The sequence below is a fragment of the Micromys minutus genome, assembly GCF_963924665.1.
Source record: "Micromys minutus genome assembly, chromosome: 30".
Taxonomy (NCBI): Eukaryota; Metazoa; Chordata; class Mammalia; order Rodentia; family Muridae; genus Micromys; species Micromys minutus.
Window position 1 is genome coordinate 6,731,753 of NC_137965.1, and position 19,125 is coordinate 6,750,877.

Below are 19,125 nucleotides of genomic sequence, written 5' to 3' on the forward strand. Positions count from 1 at the left end.
TGCTGTTACCTCACTTTATAATAAATGTAAAAGGAGAACTCAGCATTCTCCCGAGTCCTCTGACCTTCATCGTCCCTCAACATCTCTACCAGGACAGAAGGCAATGACAGAAGAAAAGCGCAGAACGCTTTAAGCCTTTACCTTAAGAGCTGCCAGAGTGTCACACTACCTTCTCCCGGGCCCTGACCATTTGCACATGTACATGTTAGACAATGTAATGAATGTATCTGAAAAATCACTTTGGGAGTCAAAAACAAAGTGTAGATCAGTCCTCATCTGCTGAAGTGCACATATCACTGTCTTCATGTTTGTCTACGTAAGCATGCCGTACCTGGGGCTTCACCTGAGGGTTTGGGCCCTTGTCTATAATTAGTCACACTCACAAAACATTCAGAAGGCTTCACCTGTTTCTAGCCAGAAGCTCACTCCTGCTTTGATGCAATTTTATACTTGGAATAATGTCACAGCCATGTCACCAACATGGTGTGTGATTTAAAAAAAAAAAATCTCCCTGCTATTTGGATGAATAGGTTCATGCCTCATCTAGAGAGACACCCACATTATAATAAATGCCTTCTAACTATGCTGTAGGAGGTACCAATGTTCCGCAGCTCTGGCAAAGAGAGCTCAGGTTATACTTACAGGAGGCCCCAATACAATTGGCTCTGTTTGCAGATACTGTCCCACGGATAATGGCGGGTTATGATATAAAGCCCTTCTGGGAGATGGTGCTCTGATGGTGGTCATGTTTCTCCTCTCTCTTCTGGGGGAGAGGTCCCTTCTTGTCGTAATGTCTTTTCCAGGAGACAGTGGTCTCCTTGGGGACAAATGCCTCCTTGGTGAAGCGTCCCCTTGGGACATCTCTCTCCTCAATGCAGCTTCTTTTCTTGGTGATAGATGCCTCATGGGTGACAGATCTCTTCTAGGGGATAAATGTCTTCTGGGTGACAAATCTCCTTTGGGGATCAGATACCTCTTTGGCGAATTATCTCGACAGGGTGAAGAGTCATATCCCGGTGAGGAACGGTAGCTCAAGGGGGAGAAGTCCCTTGGGGAGGAGCTTGGCTCTGAAGACAACATGGCCTCTTCATCCATGGAGCTTGGGATGTCTAACCTGTCTTTGTCCGGTTCAGAGTCTGTGCTTTTGCTCTGGAACAGCCTCTGATATTCTGTCATCTGGGCGTCTACACAAGAGTCGCTGGGCGTTGTGAGCTGAGTCACCTGAATACTTGGTAGAGTCACCAGATAGCTGATCAGCGACGAATGTCCCAGAGAGCTATCTGAAGGGACACCATGGGCTACAGCGCCAACATTGACAGGCAAGGAGGAGAACCGAGGAGGCTGAGGACTGGTACTTCTTGACCTTGTTTTGGGCGTCAAATCTCCTTGGTCGTCAAAGTCATCATCATCTTCATCATCTTCGTCGTTATCCTCTCCATCTTCTCCGTCAGACTCCTCAGCATCTGAGAACTGGTGGTCAGTTGAAATGCCGGACATGCTGTGCTTCTCAGATGTTTTGTGCAAATCTTCCATATTTTCTGAAAGAACCCAACAGTAATAACAGCGCTTAAGATCCCATTGTTCAAGGCTAGGAGCTTGTATCTGCCCCTCTTCCCCACACCCCAACGCTCTTCCCAAAAGCCTTCCTTAGTCCCCCATCCCCTAAAACGATCATGCCTATAAACCATCCCTGGACAATGACTGGTGTCTACCTACTTGGTTTCATCCCTGAAAACTCCAGACTAGGATCTCGTATTTCAGACTTCAGGGAAGTCTCATGACTCAAGTCAAAACAAATGGATGTGGCTAATATTGTTAATGACTGGAGGAGAAGGAGCAAAGCAATGGCCCGTCTCTCCTGTCTCAGGTGCAAGTTACATGTAGGAGAGACACCTCAGGAGGCTTGCTGACCTCCAGATCGTCTACCGGGGTTATTGATGGATATTTCTTCTACTACATTTCCTCCTGATAGGAAGGCTAACGCATTAAAATGCTTTCAATTCCTCCCAATGCGTTCACAGCACATAAATCACAACTCCATCCCCTGCCTCGTGCACACATCCCCCTACAGTGTTTAGAGACAACTATTTTGCTAACACAGCCCCCCCCCACACCTCTAAAACAAGTTACACTGCAAATGTTTTCCCGTCTCCTTAGTAGTTCTCAAGAAACTCAACATGTTGCTCTATTTCCTGCAAAGAGCACTTAATCGGGACGTGTGATCATGAAGTCGGGAAGCCCTCTGAAGAGGCCAGTTCATCCAGCAAGCCACGCACCTGCTTCCTCTGTTTCCGTGTCATCCACTGACGTCATCGAGACGCCCAGCTCCAGACACTTCTTCATGTGCGCCTTAGACTTCATGTGTTTCGTTAGGTTTCCTAGGAAATGAACAAGGGGCAAGAGAATTAACCACCAACCTGTGCTGTCAGGTGCCGGACGTGTGATGAGCTAACCCTTCTGCATGTGCACTTTTCTATACTATAATTACTTATCACAAGAGGCTCGGGGACCAGCTCAGGGGCCTGGAGTATATTTATCTGTTCTCATGAAAAGACCGTGTGACCGTATGTTGTCACTGGGATGATGCAGTGGGGACACACAAGTATGCACTTTTATTTTCCGGCGCGGGCTCCCGGAAGCCTAGGTAGAAATTCAGCCCGATGAGAGCACTGGTTTTCTCTCGATGCTTATATATCCAGGAATTCTACGTATCATTTTCTACCTCCAATACAACTGCTCTTATCAAAATACTTTTTTTTTCTTTGAAAGGAATCAAAGAGATTTTGGATATGTTAACTTTAAGGATGTAGGAGAATTAAACCTTATTAAATTTCCATGAATTCATTAAACTCCTCTGTTTCTGCTACTGTCCGTGCGTGCATGGTGCATGTATGGGTGAAGGTGCTAAGCAGTAAGTCGCAGCCAGTCCTCCGCAGCCATGACTTCTACCTCTGTAGCCTCAACCACCCAAAGATCAAAACTGGAAGAAAAGATGGCCTGTATTGAAAAAGCCCAGTCTTCTTTCTTGAGTACTTCACAAACATTAGGATTTTTAAAACTATATAGCAATTGCATTGAACAAGTTGTTCAGGTAACCCAGAAATGATTTAAAGTGTAAAGGAGAACGTGAGGGATTGGTCCTTAGGGGCTTGGTGCAGTCAAGGGGGGAGGGATTGGTCCTTATGACACACTTGTGCTCAGGGAACAAAAATCTGAAAAGTGGGTATTTCCACAGGAGATGAGCCCCGTGGAGCTTCCCAGAATGCACTGCTCACCCTTGAATTCCTAGACCTCTGCCTGCATACTTCCAAAGGCTGACAAGGAAATTCCATTAATGATCAAAGAGACTCTCTTTCCTGGTGGAGTCCTCACAATGGTCTAGAATCGGATTTAACCATCTACCTAGAGTACTCTTTTGTAAACTTCATAGTGATTGGTGGGCTTTCAAAATCAAACTTAAATATTCTTTCCTCCTAGGGACTTCTCAGTAATGGAGAAGGGTATTTAAAGAGCAGGAGGCTTCCTTCTTTTGATGTACAGATTTTTGTGTTCTCTCTCCCTATTGCACTTTAAATGAGGCATTAAAGACACATTAATACTCTTCTAATAAACAGACATTTGAAAGCTGTAAACATTAAGACTTCTGTCAAGAGAGCACATTTTAAGATTTCGGGCTACAACTGAGACAGGTATATAGCTCCCTACCAGATTATCACACTTCATACCTGGTTTTCATTGTATATATCGGGGCAGGTTACTCGATATTAAAACTAAATGTTAAAACACCGCAAACAAAGTGGGGTTGAAGGGGGGCTGCGGACAAGCTTCCTTTAGACAGATGTAACACACCGAACGAAGATCTTCACCGTAATACAGAATAGTAGAAACAAAAGTCAAGCTACCTCGAGGGAAATGTTTTTGTAGAGATCAGCTTATTAAAGTAGATATTTGAAAATGATAGGTCATCTCAAGGCAGGGCCTAGCTGGGTAAGATTAACTCTTGAGGTCTGGGAGTAAGACTTGTCTCCATGCTGATAAATACCCAGAGCAGAAGCTATCAAATCTCTATGTATAATTAATGCAGCTGTGGATGGAGGGGGCCCACCAGGGAGTCTGTGGATGTTTACATTATTTATGCTCTTGAAAGTGACCATGGCCACATTATTTTCTTCCCAGTAGCTTCCCTAGCTTATCCACTGCCACTCAAGTACTGCCTCCCTGCAGAATTTCAATTATTAGTGCAAATATTATCTAGCCCGCATAAATTTCCCACAAGTAGTAATAGCTATCCAGGCGCTTCTAAGCCACTTCCTTCAGAGACAACCTGCCCAGCCCACAGTCTGCAGCTCTTAATTAGTCATAAAAGGAGTCTCAGAGTCTCACATATATCCTTTGATCCTGCACAGGAAGGAGGAAATATATCTCAGGGGGGTCATATTTTCACAAACAAAACACTCTTTATGGTTGGTGAAAGTGAGTTACAAAATAGTATTCAGAATCCTAAGTAGTCGGAAGTTTCCCTGAAACCTTTTCCTCTCTAAACAACAGCAGCAGCAAATGTCAAGCCCATACCTTTCGTTTTGAAGGCGAAATTGCATAACTTGCAAACATAAGGCCGAACATCAGTATGGGTGCGTATGTGTTTTTTGAGCATGCTTGGCTTCTTACAGCGAATCCCACACTCTTCACAAATGTACTTCCCCCGTCCACGTCCTCTGACATACACATAATCTTCATTGGATTTGTACCTATTTAAAGAAGAGGCAGACCACTATGATCTTAAATACTCTTAGCATGTGGTATAGCAACCCAAAAGCTAGTTATTGTCTGGCTTCCATTTTATGAGGGTCTTTTCCAATTATTCACCTTGACTTCTACTAACCTCGAGAAGTTTATATAGCAAACACTTAAGACAATTAGGCAATAGAATTGTTGCTATGAGCAAAATTTTATTCTATGTGGAATTACAGATTTACTGACAAACATGCAAATGTTCCAATAGGTTTTCATAAGTCCAAAGAGATGCAGACCTGGATTTCCCACTTTGGAGCATAGTATAACTTCGAATCAAGGAACATCACTAGATGCATACCAACATATTAGAATAATCATACTTCATGCATAATCTGTTAACATGACATCATCTATAATATACGTATGGAAACACTCCTCTACATTTGCAGAAATAATACTAACTGGGAATAGAAATCTCCCTTGCAAGGTTCCACTCTATTTTTACAACCCTGACAACATGTGTGCCTCTGAAATTTCAACTTAGCTCAGGCTAAGCTCGGCTCACCAACTGTTGTCTACAGATTTGATCTGTTCTTCCCAGGATCATGAATCTGTACTCCTACGGAGTCTAAATTTCCACTGGCTTCTTGAAAGCCTCGTTGCATAAGGAGAACTAGAGATAAAATTAGTATTTGTTTTCTGAAGGGGTTGGTCTGAAAGGATATCTGAGGCCGTCGACAGTCATGAACTTGAGATGAAGAAAGTCTTAGAAGAGAAGAGACCTACCCAGTGCTCTGCAATCTCGTTTTGCTTAGAAAGCGATAGCACGTGATAAATCACATAGATTTAGGTTATCAAACAGTCCACCTGTACCACACAACTCAATAAGGTATTATTCCTTACATCATAGCAGGGTTAGAACTTTAGATCCCTTGTCACTATGGCAAGAAAGCATTTCTGAAGGCTCTTTGTGTAGCTTCCAAAGGTGGGCTAACACACAAAATTCTCCGTTCCTTGTGGTGTTTAGACCTATAGTTCTTTGTGCTTTTTGTTTGTTTGTTTTTCCCATTCTAAGAAACTTCTCACTATACACATCTTGCTCTAGCTAATACCCCGACAGATACAAAAATAAAGTCAAATTCAATTATCCAATTTGTAGAAGGCTTTTTTCAAGATAAAACGTCCATCCATGTACTGGAATACCAACTCTACTGTGGATAAAGCTTCATCTTAGCGTGTGCAGCCCTGTGGTCAGCGCTCGTCAAAGGGGAAGATGGGTATCATCACTTTTGCATGCCCTTTCCCCTATCATAAAAATTCCGATATGGCTTGTTTTCTTCTTACAGTTGCATCTTATAATAAACCAGAGCACATTCTCAAGGCACAAGAACATCCTTCTCCATCCAATTTTGTTCTCTGCTCCTAACAATGATGAAACTGCTTAAGGGGATATGACCAGTATTCTTCAGAAAAGGATGTATATTTGTACTGGCTAGTTGTGTGTGTTAACTTGATACAAGCTAGAGTTATCTGGAAGGAGAGAATAAATTGCTATTGACAAAATATCTCCATAAGATTTATCTATAAGGCATTTTCTTAATTAGTGATCAGTAGGAGAGAAAGCCCAGGCCATTGTGGATAAAGCCATCCCTGGGATGATTGTCCTGAGTTCTATAAGAAGTAGGTTGAACAAGCCATGAGGAATAAGCAAGTAAGCAGCAATCAAGCCATGAGGAATAAGCAAGTAAGCAGCAATCCTCCATGGCCTCTGCATCGGCTTCAGTCTTCAGGTTCCAGCCATGTTTGAGTTCTGTTCCTGACTTCCTTTGCTAACAAATGGCAATGTGGAAGTATAAGCTGAATAACCAATTTCCTCTGTAGCTTGTTCTTTGGTCATATTGTACATGTGCACTACTCTAAATGGTGACTGGGTCATCGAAACCTGAGAGACCTGTCTCTCAGGAAAGACAAAAATTCACATTATTTTCATTTATGTAATGATATGACCGATGACAAAAAATATGCTTACATGCAAATGTGTTGAAAAGACTCAATGCCTAAATGAAGCAAAAATTCAAGGACAGCTCAACTATACTAACCAACTCCAAACTGGTAGAGCTATGAGAATTTTCATGCCATTAACAGTTAACATTTTTATGGTCAAAAATAACATTTTATCCTTCAAATACCATTGGAATAAAAGCATGTTTATGAAACTGTAATTTAATAATAGCTTGGTGAGATAGGACTAAATGACATTATTTTCCCAGATATAATTAATGTAGTTAAATTGTTTTAGCTAAAATCATAGATCTAGACTTCTTACATGGATTACAGCAACTAGTGTATTTCTACTTCTACTGAAATAAAATGTAGCTATCACATGCACTTTTATTTTCTTAATTATATAATATTTATGTTTATTATATGTATTATATATTTATATTTCATAATTGTATGTATACACACACACACACACACACACACACACACACACACACACACACACACGATGAAGGAATGTCAGAGACACCATGGGCTGCAGTGTAGACAATTTCATATACATTTAGAGAACTGAGAACTTAAGGCAGAGACTCCGTGCACAATGGGACCGTGCTTGCTGAGGGCAAGCCCTAAAAGAAAATGTACGCTGTTGCAGGCTTTCTCTAGCCAGCGTTCAGCAATTAGACTGCAAAAGGAACTTCCTTAGAGCATCTGCAAGACCACACACTATTTACCAGTCAACCATTCAGGACCACTCACGCCAATGTACGACCAAACATTTTACGTCTGGACTTATGTTTATTCTCCTTACCCGCCTTCAAAGATCTTAATTCGGATTGGCTCGGTTTGTTTGGATCCGAGATCTTTATCTCCATGAAGCTCTCCTCTCCCTCTTTCCTTCAAGACATTTCCCACTAATTTCCTTTCTAGTTTGTTGCCAAACAAGAAGGGCGCATCAGGCTTCACCTGCAGGATCAAAAGAGAGAATCATTTCACATGCCTTCTCCAGGACACTCTGGCCTATAGGTCCTGCAAGTTTGCTCAAATTCTGTACTAAAAAGCAATGCATTGACTAGAAAGCAGCAGACACCGGGGATAAAATCAGAAGGAAAACGTCAGTTTCCATACATCAATTGCTTAAGTGCACAGACACTGTGTAGTCCGCATTTCCTCTGTGCAATGTTAAGAGACACTTCCAACACATACTCTACCATTTGAGGGAGCTGGTCAAACAATTCATAACAAGGAAGTAGTTTCAAAAGTCAACAGAGGGAAAATAACCCTGACATCACATCCAAAATATATTTCTCGAATCTCTATTTTCTTCACTATTAATTTGTTTACTATAAAATACTTCAAAATTTTTTATACTAAGTATGAACTGTTTAGGGGAAATCAGGAGAAAAAAAAACAGTAACTGGGGAAAGCCATTTTTGAAAGAGATAGATACACAGAATATAAACTATAGTCAAACGAATTCTTGATATCATGGATGACATTTGCCATCTGAGGACTAACATCCTCCAAGCTTCCTCCCCAACCTTTTCTTGGGGGGACGGGGGTATCCATTCCATGTTTTATTTCCTCATTTCTCAAGTCCCAGAATTCCTCATGTCTGCACTACCATCAGGAGGCCGAAGGGATAACGACCAATGGAGAATCTCCCTGATCTGGGCTGACGTAAGCGCTTTGCGGCTTTCCTGGGATCCCTCAGAGTAAGGGCAGGCTATGGCATCTCCCATCTGGATACTAAACCTTCCTAGTCACTAAAATATTCCAGGTGCATTTCAACCTTTAGGTTTCCCTATCTTTCACTATTCAGTCTACTTGGTATCCGGCCCAGCGCACCCTGTGCTTTCTAACCCGGGGTCTGTCGTTACCTGTGCAAACTGCTTCCAGGCGCTGGATGACGTGAGCTTCCCAGTTCCGGGCCTGTGCAAAGCGGCCAGGGTATAAATTTCCGCGGTCATCCTTTGTTTGGATCTCAGAAGGGCCAGCGTGGTCTTGGTGTTCAATCCCGACGGGTTTGGGTTACAGGAACTAACGCACCATGAGGCGTAAACCGAGGATTTGAAGGTGGCCTGCTGCACGAAACTGGGTTTTGTGTAATTTAAGAAGCACCAACTCACAGTAGTTGTTGTCCGCAGACTAGGGAACTGAAGGATCTGCTGGAAATCGGCCACGTCCGTGAGAAGAAGAGTGGAATTTGCCACGTGCCCTGCAGGACCGGAGGCCATGTGGACCAGCATGCTGACGGGCAGCTTGCGGCCCTTCCCTTCCTCTTCCTGCTGACTGCCTCCCGTGGGCAGCGAAGAGCTCTGCGGGCTCATGCTCATGTCCGACGAAGTCTCATCGATGTCCAGCTCATCGGAGGACTCCCTGCTTTCTGAGGGCCCACTGAACTTCCGTCGTGGCGGTGCCCTGGAACCTGGAAGTATCTCCCTGTTGGGAGGGAAAGGCCCGCTGGCAGACGGATGGTCTTGAGAGGAGGAGGGAGACAGGGAGGAGAAGGAAGAAGACCTAGACTGGGAGAAGTTATCCTTTGGCTCCGAAGCACACCCTTGCCTCACGAGCTGGGGCTTCTGGGGGCGGGAGAGGCCCTTCTTGATGTCTGAATTGGTCAGTTCCACAGCACTGAGCTCTTCCACGATCTGGCCGTACATCTTCTCCTCTTTCACCCGTTTCTGTTGCTTAGTTTCCATGAACAGCTCCAAACTGCTGGCCGGAGACAGCATGCGCTTGCTCCCTCCGAGAGAGGCTGCGCTGTCTGAGGTGGACGGTAAACACAAGGGGATGGAGGATTCTAAGCCCAGGGGTAGGGTCTGAGGTACTTTCCAAAGAGGGTATTTTTCCAAGCCCGAGGGCTGCCCGAGCACCTGGGCTATGTTAAGTCCTATCCCTTGCATGGCCGCATTGGTCACCAATGTTCTCTGGGTCATATTCTCATCGACCTTGCATATGACAATGGCGGGACTGTTCTGTCCCAGTATCTGAGAAATGCTTGTGTACATGATACTTCCGTAGGATGGAACGTGGGTCTGGATCCGAACAGGAACCACTGTTCCCGGTAGGGATTGCAAAGGTCCAGCATTTTCTGAGGCAAAATCTTCTCGAAGAAGTTGCTCGGCGGGCGTCTCAGTGGATTTACTGCCCGGGTCTGATGGAAACTTCGGAGGGAGGTTCTTGGAGTGTAGCCCTGATGTTGTTCCGGAATAACACGGGTAAGTCTGCTCTTTTGCATGTGGATAGTCAGCAGATTTCTTTCCAGTGCGTTCTGCTCCATGCTCTAAAGGGTAGCTAGAATGAATGTCAACTTGGAAAGGAGGCTTGCTGTAGCTGCTCTGAGGGTGTGGCGCGAAGGGATGGGGGAAATGTGTCTGCCACCAGGGAGGCTGCTGAGCTGGCAAATGGACCATGCAGACAGTTGGGTACTGAAACTGAAACAAGGTATTCTGAAGGGGAGAAAACGGGACCGCATCTTGATGCGGGAACAGATGTGGCTGTTCAGGCAAGTGCTTGCCCGTCATGTAGGATGTTGGTTGAATTAACGGATTTCTCAGAGATTCCTGACTGTCCATGTGCATGATCTGTTGCTGGGCAAGGTGGGGTGGTGGCCCTGAGCTCAGCTGGCCACAAGGACCGACCACCTGCTTCCCCGGGTCATCCCCTGGCAGAGGCGGAAACACAGTGGACCATGCAGCCCTGAGGCCAGCGTGTAGATGCTCCATCTGCTCCTGCTTGACGCTGGGGTCCACGCCGGCTTCACCTTGGGCAATTTCTGGGGAGCCGCTGAAGGAAGCCTGGCGCACCAGAAAGCATTTCTTCCTCTCTCGGGAAGGTGATAATGTCGATGGGGACGCTCCAGCCACTGGAGCATGAGACAGGTTCCCGTAATCAAAGGATTTACTCCGTATTTCTGGGACTTCCGTCGGGTGAGGACAAGGCATCTGCTCGGAGGAGCAGCGGCGCATTTCTTTCTGGTGACCCGGGACAGACAAGGAGTATGAACCTGCAGGGACAGTCAAGAACTCAGAATGCTTCCCGCTCTCATCCTGCTTAGGAGGTGCGGTGAGCTTCGCCGTCTCTTCTCGGTCAAAGGACATGGAGAAACTGGAACTGTGGGATAAGTTGCTTTCTTGGCTGGGACTTCGGGAGAGGCCGGTGCCTGTGGACTCAAAGCTGGATTCCCCTGAGGAATGTTCCATATCTGCAAGACGCAAGCGTTTCTTTTTGGGAGGCAACTTCTCAGCAGGGAGTTGGGAAAGAGTCTCACTTCTCTGGGGCCACTGGAATTCCTCCACAGGCTTCTCAGGCTCCTTGGTGGGAGCTTCCTTCTCCTTCTCAGGCTTATCGGGCTCTTCTGTGACTCTAATTTCAGGAACCTGGATGTTGTGCTGGCGAACAAGCCTCGGCTGTGCGTGATAGGGATGCTGTTGTACCTGCTGTGAAGGGGTTGGCAGGCTTCCACTTTCTGCACCCTCCCCCGGAGGAGCCCACTCTGGACTTACAGGGGCTTCCAAGACCTCACTGTCACATGTCTCAGCAGGTGAAGGGGTCTTGTCCTGCGCACAGGCCACCATTTCTGTTGACTCAGATCTTTCAAAGGAATTGGGCCGGCTCAGCGAGTTTGTATGCTGAATCACTGAAATCACATTTCCTGGAGGCTTCTTGCCCAGCTCTGTCATCTTGTCGGGATCAGCAGCGGAGGGCAGATCCTCAGAGCCAAGGGATTGACTTCTAGATGGCAGCTGGGGTCGTGCTAGGTCCAAACGGTCCGGGTGACCAGTCATGGCAAAGCCACCCCTTCCTCCGTCGTGCAACTTGGGGTCATACTCTGAGGCCATCATACTCACAGGGGCGTTTCCCATACCACCACAGATCATGGGAGCATCCTCTTCATCCCCTACACTCTTCTCTTTCCTGCGCTTTCTGTTCTCGCAGGTGGTCCCGAACATGGTTGGCACTCCCTGCAACGGCACGGAGGGGTCCATGAAATAGTCCCCCGTGTGCTTGAAGGAGCTCAGGCAGGAAATGTCTCTGTAGCTCTGTTTTGGAGCTTCAGAGTCTTCCCACTTCTTATACGGCTTATGGCAGACACCATAGTCATACCCAGGCCTGTCTCCGGGAACTAATTTCTTTTCCTTCAGGGAGGAGCTAGCAAGGCCCTTGGGTACCCTTGCTGGGTGCTCGGACTCCATGTGACCCTCCTGCACAGATGGCAGCTCGAAGGCGGCCTGTCGCCTCAGCATGCGCTGGGGAGGTATGCCTACTGTGCCGGGATAGAACACATCATCAGACCCCGTCATCCTTTCATCAAACGAATGGCTTCCTCTCAAAGAGGGAGGGACACTTAAATTAGTCGCCGAGGAAGTTGGCATTGAGTTGCTTCTGATAAGGGGAGAAGAGTCCACAGGAGCTTCTAAGAGAATTGGGTTGCTGACTGGGAAGTTTCCTGGGTAAGGTTTTCCTTCATTCCTAATGGACGATGGGATGGCTTGTGGCTGCTGACACTCACTGTTGAATTTCGGGGTCTTCAACATGTTGATTTGACCAGAGTCCATTTCTCCTTTGCCGGGAATCAGCTGAGAGATAGGATCTTCAAACATCTTGACCTCCAACCTGGTGTTTACATGAGGTAATGGTTCCACAATGCCCCTCCGCCCCATGGCGGTGCGCTGCTCCTGACCCGTGGGAGTGACGCTAAGTGTGTTCCTTGGACTGAGTCGGCAATATTTTCCAAAGATGATTTCTTCGTAAGACTTTGCGTTTGTGTTGGGTGGGCTTATCTGCTGCTCTGCGCTTTCTGAGCGAGAAAAGTAGCCAGAGTCTGTGCTCCCCTTGCTGTGTGGGCTCAGGAGGTTGAGGGATGGCTCAGAGTCTTGTCCTTTTTTCTCTGACAGGCGCAGTGCAAGCTTCTGTTTCACTGTGTGGGAGTCATCAGCCTTTGCATTCAAAGACGGGTTTGGAAGCATGTCAGGGCCCAGATACTGTGAGCCCTCACTGGGGAGTGAGATCCCACTTTTGGGGATAATCAAAATTGGCACCTTCATCGGACCTCCCAAGGATTCTTCCAAGGACCCGTGGTAGCCACCTCTGCCAGCAATATCCAAAGAGATGGGAGGGCCTGGGCTCACTTTGTCAGAAGCCTCAGCGAATAAAGAGCTCTCCTCATCTGTGTCTGTGCTCTGCTCACCGTCGGAGTGAATCTCTGCTTCTACATCAATGAAACCAGCCTCGAGGTCCAGCTTAGATACAGATGATTCTGTGAAGGGTACCAAGCCTGCCTTGATTGCATGGGCATGAGACTTCCTGTGCTTGTACAAATTGCTCTTCGTCTTGAAAGAGAAGCCACAAGGTATACAAGGATATGGCCGCTCGCCAGTATGGGACCTGATGTGTTTCTTTAGCACGCTCGGTTTCGCACACGCCCTGTTGCAGTACGGGCAGATGTATTTGCCCGGCTTTTTGGGCTTGTGCTCCTTTTTGTGACCATCTTCTGCCTGTTCGATACTTTTCTGGGAGTACTGGCCGTAAGCAGTGTTGAGACTCGAGATCTTTTTCCTAGGGTAACCACTGCTGTGGCCATGCATTGGAAAAGGAAATAACTCCTCAGAAGCAACAGACGGCAAAGGGCCAGGGAAAAGCCAGGGAGGGCCCTCCAGGCTCTGGTGCGGCTTGTTGCTGTGCATCATGCCCTGTGACAATGAGTGCTGAGGGAAAGAGAGGGAATGCTGGCATGGGTACGGGGTCGGGCGGTGCGGTGGGTATTGCTTCTCTGGGATTTGATGTACGCCCTCGCCAGGCGAGGCCAGCTTCCCAGAACCGAACAGCTGCGCTGAGGCTGCATTTGCGATCTGCTCGGGATCTGTCTGTGGTTGTCTCTGCCCTTCCTGGCTGCTGAAAGTGCTCATCTTAAGAACAGCTGATTGTTCCTGCCTCCATCCACCGGACAAGCTGCCAGCTTCTCCAGACCTTGAGGTAGCTTTTTGTCCTAGAGCTGTGTCCCCAGTGTCCATTTTAACAGAAGGTCTTACGTGCTACTTTGCCTGGAAGCCAAACAGATTCATGGAGTGTCTCCAACGCTGTGCTTTTTTTTTAAAAGCTGGGTTGCTTCTGGGTTCCTGGTTTTCTGCACACTTGCGGATTGTTCCCTCTGTCTGGAACCTTCCGCGCCCACACTGAAGTCAGTGGGCATTGGACGCCAATGTCCTGGAACCAAAATTATAACACAGTTCTCTCCATCCTAGAAATGTCCATCTTCAAAAGCAAAGTGCAAAGTAACAAAGGATTCTTATGGCATTTGAATCTTTTTCAACTAGGATGGGACTGGGAAGGTGAAGAGTCCAGGAGAAATTCTGCCCATCAACAACAGCAAAGTTCAACAGCCAGATTCACTTAAGTACAATGACCTGGAGAAGAGGTAAAAGAGGTTGTCATAAGAATAGCCCGAAAGGACAGCAAGACCAACGGAAAACTGTCAGCCTCAAGTTGGAGAAATGAAAATGTTTTTTTATTCCAATCAATTATTTATAGCTATTGTATTTATTATCCAATTAAAAGATATTAATTTTAAACTCGGGATTATGTCACAGGCGTTAATTCTTTCACGGTGAATGTGTAGACAAATTTCATAAATACTCCTCCACTTTGTGGAGGGAGTGTATGTGGGGGCCAGAGCACAGTAGCACGTTTATCATCTAGGTCCTTGGTCCCACCAAATGAACATATCAAAAAGCTCTCGAAGGACAGTAACATGTGTAATATATAATTTTAAAAAGCCTTAATGAGAAGCCTTAGAGCCATCCCTAGCCAAGTTTTATGGCTTGCATGCAGAAGTGTATTATATAACTCTGTAACTTAAATAAGTTATACATACATATCTGTGTCAACATAAAAAATAAATAATTAATAGATATGATCAATTTTATATAGTGCATATGTAATGAAACATACCTACATGGATTTTTATATAATATGCTAATACAACAGACTGGTATGTTTACTCTTTCAAAATGGCAATCATCAGAGCTAGATCACATGCAGAAGACACAGCGATCATCAAAGGACTCTGGGGAGACCAGATTGATGTGTCCCGACAGAACTGTCCTGAAGCCTTAATTTCCTGGAAGTAAGGCTTGCTTTGCAGACAGTTTAAAGCATCATTTAAACATGAAGAGATTACCTGAACAGTCGAGAGTTCTCATGGGCATGATTGTCCTGACGCTTCCTGCGCACAAAACAAACACCATTAGGAAAAAGCTACTCCATCAAAGGACAGCGTTATCATACAAGCACAGAAAGTGAAAGGTTCATTTCACTAAGGAGAAAAGCTGCAATGCTTTAATATGTAAACACTGTTTTAGAGTGTGCTACTCCAGTGCTGTAGCTTATGCTGAGCCACAACAAGAGTAGTAAGAGTTGTGCTATTGCTTTCTTTACTGCATACGTTCAGGAGGCTGAAGAATGGGATAGATTTTGTCCAAAATTATAAAAAGTCATAGTAGGCATGCCCCAGTAGCAAAATATTTTAAATAGAATTCAAGAAAGTCATCCCATTTATAATAGCTTCAGCAGCAGCCACAACAACAGAACATATTTAACCAAAGAGCTGAAAGATCGGTACCATAGAAATTATAAAACACTGAAGAAGGAGACAGTAAAGAATATATGAGAACATGGAAAGGCCACCCAGCTCCATGGATAGTAAGAAGCAATATCGTCATATGACTTTACTGCCCAAGATGATCTACAAATTTAATGCAATGTCCATCAAAAAAGCTAACAGGCATTCTTCACTGGCACAGGAAAACACAATTCTAAAACGTACACAGAAACACATACACAGTGATATGATTTTACCTTAAAAAGGATGAAAATTGGAATGAATGCCACCTGCACACACATGGACATTCACACACGACCATATCTACACAGAAGATGGAATGTCATCATTTGCACTAACTCTCACGATTACAGGAAGTGAAATGGGGGGGGGGGGATGAAAAGACATGAATGGTATAACATTCCTATGTGGAATCTAGAACAGTTTCAGGGAAAGGGAATGGAGTATCCTACAGATCTGGGAGGGTAGGCTCAGACTGTGTTCACTGGATTGAAGGGATGTTAGGTCATAGTGTGTACGCGCGTGTTGTAACACTGTTGTACTGGTTCTGAGCACTTCAGGGGAGGAAGACAACCTACAGTGACAACACTAGATATCACTCACAATACATTTGTTTTACACCAACACAATTAAACCCAAAAGGTCAAGTGGCATCTCTCTTGGTGTTCATGACACTTAGAGGCTGTAGACCTCTGTTCCACTGAGGAGGAGAGGTCAGGAGACCGAGCTTGGGGACTGGAATCCAACTTGGCTGACCTCTGAGCAATAGTCTTCACACTCCAATGTCTTACCAAAATTTTACAAATCCTATATCTTCACTATTTTTCTCTAAGTATTTTCGCCTAGCCCCAAAATTTTGCTTACTTAAAACCCTCAAGTTTCAAATGCTCTAGAAGAAAATACCTCAGCTTCCCAAGTTGGAGATAAAGAAAGAGGCCATTTTTCTTTGTGACTTCTTAAGGAGTAACTCCATGATTTAAATAGTGTTCTAACTATGGCATAGGCAGTTCCTTAGGAGAATATGAGAAACCTTGAAGACAAATTGCTTCTCTTTGTTCTTTAACGATCATTACTTTAAAGGAAAATATGAACCTCAGAAGTGAAAATTAGCATTTATCACTTCTCATTCTTTGGATGACACAGAATATGTAATTTTGCTATAGCAAAAACTTCAAGTGAAGTAAGGACAATATTTCTTGAAAAGAAAGACTTTAATGTCCTCATGGTTTTATTTGACAATGAGATAGTTGTCTTTCTAAATCAGACAGCTACCATTACATTTTACAGCACCCAATTAAAACCATTAGACCAACGACTAGACACATACCCTTCATCCTCGGTGAGGACAATACACAAAACAGACAAAGCAAACAAAACTCCTATCAAAGAACAAGGAGGGAAAGCGCCATATACAATCCAAAAGCAGACTTTCAGGGTTAGCTCCTCTGGGATTTCCCCAGAACTTTCTTCCTACTCCCAGATCCTTCAGGAAGAGCTGTGTGGACTTCCAAGCTGGAGGATGCTCTGATCCACATTCACCTATGACAGGGTTGTCTTGATTCAGTGAAATGCTCGAGACTGTGACCAAGAGAGGGCTAGGGAGATAACTCGGTAGATTAAGAGTGCTTGCTAGGCAGCTCTGAGAACCCAAGTTCTGTGTGACCCTGCGCCCAGCATCCATGTAAAAAGCAAGGCAAATACACTTATATAGTCAACATGCATCACACACACACACACACACACACACACACACACACACACACACCCATAGGACCCTTTTACATATGATTTTAAACATATCTGCATTTACATCATTCCTTCAGGTACTATTTCTGAGGACCCCTCAAACTCACTGCTACTCATGAATCACTGGAACTTCCTGAGGCAGGGAAGGTGGGAAAGGACAAAACGTGCTGGGTCCTTTGTGGAATCCTGCAGGATCACACTGATGGATACTACAGACATGGAGGGACACGTGAACTGCTTGTCTTGAGTCCCTTTATCTTGGCTGTGAACGTCAATGTGACAGAAAGCATAGGCCACTGACTACATGTGTGTGTTCCTTCCGGTGTGTACACGGTTTCTGTGCTGTTTTCCTTCACTGATGTCAAGGAACAGAAGTCACTCTAAAAATCACAAGACTTTCAAAGTTAAGTCCAGCTTGTGATAAAGATGTGTCTCTTTTGTTATTTGATATTTTTATGAAGAGGTTTAATTTTCCAAAAGAAACAAATTCTTTGGTTTGTTCTGTATTACTAAAATGTATGACAATGGTCTTGAATGGGAAAACATTTTATTACGTGAGAGTACATCAGAGAGAAAGTATAATAGAGAGAAACTTCCCAGCAAATGAATGATTGAGTCTAGAAAAACGCATGGGGCCGAATATTGTCTTAAAAATCAAACGTATCATTGCATATTTTAGGATTTGACTTTAACTTTCTTGATATAGGTCTGCTTAAAGCTATGAAGCTCTATAAACGTGTTTTCTTACAGCTAGATTATGTTCTTTATGATCATGCAATATCCATTTATGATATTTTCAAAAGCATGCTGCATATAAATACCAGTTTCCCCCCAATCGATTACTCTGCCAAAAAAAATTGTATGGCAGAGCAATTCTTATATGAAAAGAGAAATAGCTGTTTATCCTTTTTATTCACTGGGATTTCTTTTTATGGTAACCAAACCCACACAAAGTCATTTTTTTTTGGCACTCACTGCCGACAAAGGACTCGATATTCCAAGCTCAGTCTCACAGTCACATTTAAAATTTCCTGAGTGTTTCAGTGCACTGAGGATAAAAGGCAGAGCATATGGGTGTAGGGGCTCCTGTGGATGGGGTGACAGCCAAAAGGTGTCTTTGCATCGGGAAAGACAGGCACCATCCTGTTGGGCAGTGGCACTTTTCAGAGGATGGTTGTATTGAAAAAGGTACTCTACTCTGGGTGGCTGTTCCAGGGTATGTGTGAGTGTGTGTGCGTGCATGTGCCTGCATGTTGTGTGTGTGTGGGGGGGGGGGGAATAAGCAGCCATGATTGTGGCAGCAGAGGAACCAGACACAAGAAAGGGCCACCGTATGAAAGAGATGGTGGGATAGGCATCTAGAAGGTGGGCTTGCTTGGTTCAGTGATGGAGACCTTCGCTACTGTGTTGCTTTTCAGCTGGATTCATTTACCTCAGGAAATTCATCCTCACTTGAGTGGTGGCAAATGTTAAGTGAGCGTTACCAGAGTATCACGTTCTAAGTAGCAAAATGACAGCAGGCAACAAGCTCAGCCTCTTTGCTCCCGGTATTTTACGAATGAGGCATTTCTTAAAAATCAAAATGGCTGCTTAGCTGTGGTCTGTCGTTCTTATCGGTTTGGAGGGTTGCGAGACACTGTTCTTATGAACAAAGCATACAGACCTTGCCATCGCTGTGTGGATCACGAATCAAATATTTTAAGAAACAAATGAGCTCAGGTCCAGTGTCCTTCAGCCGTAATTCTGGTACGCAGGGGAGGAGGCGGGAGGGTCAGCAGTTTAATGTCATCCTCAGCTACGTAGGGCAAACTGCCTACTAGAGGTCGTGTTTATACAGGAGACAACACATGCACACGCATGCACACGCACAGGAGCATGTCTTATAAAAACGTAGGTATCAGCACTATCACTATGACAGGGCTGATGGACTCCTACTCAGAAAGAGCAAGGTATCAGGGGGCGAGGGACCCCTCAAAAACTGAGACCAAGTGCCAACATTCTGAGGAACACAGATTTCC

At 45.0% G+C, this 19,125-nt stretch overlaps 1 protein-coding gene across 4 annotated transcripts in view; it reads right to left on the bottom strand.

Moving 5' to 3' along the window:
* The window catches only part of HIVEP2 (HIVEP zinc finger 2), a 166,554-nt gene that overhangs the window by 6,345 nt on the left and 141,084 nt on the right, over positions 1–19,125 (bottom strand). For all 4 annotated transcript variants that reach the window (XM_080941690.1, XM_080941688.1, XM_080941689.1 and 1 more), the window contains 6 exons: positions 14,921–14,965; positions 8,619–14,147; positions 7,550–7,704; positions 4,573–4,748; positions 2,277–2,378; positions 643–1,538 (listed from right to left, as the gene is read on the bottom strand). In XM_080941690.1, the coding sequence (XP_080797816.1) occupies positions 643–1,538; positions 2,277–2,378; positions 4,573–4,748; positions 7,550–7,704; positions 8,619–13,754 (6,465 nt within the window). In that variant the 5' untranslated portion in view covers positions 13,755–14,147; positions 14,921–14,965. The remainder of the gene's footprint in view (positions 1–642; positions 1,539–2,276; positions 2,379–4,572; positions 4,749–7,549; positions 7,705–8,618; positions 14,148–14,920; positions 14,966–19,125) is intronic.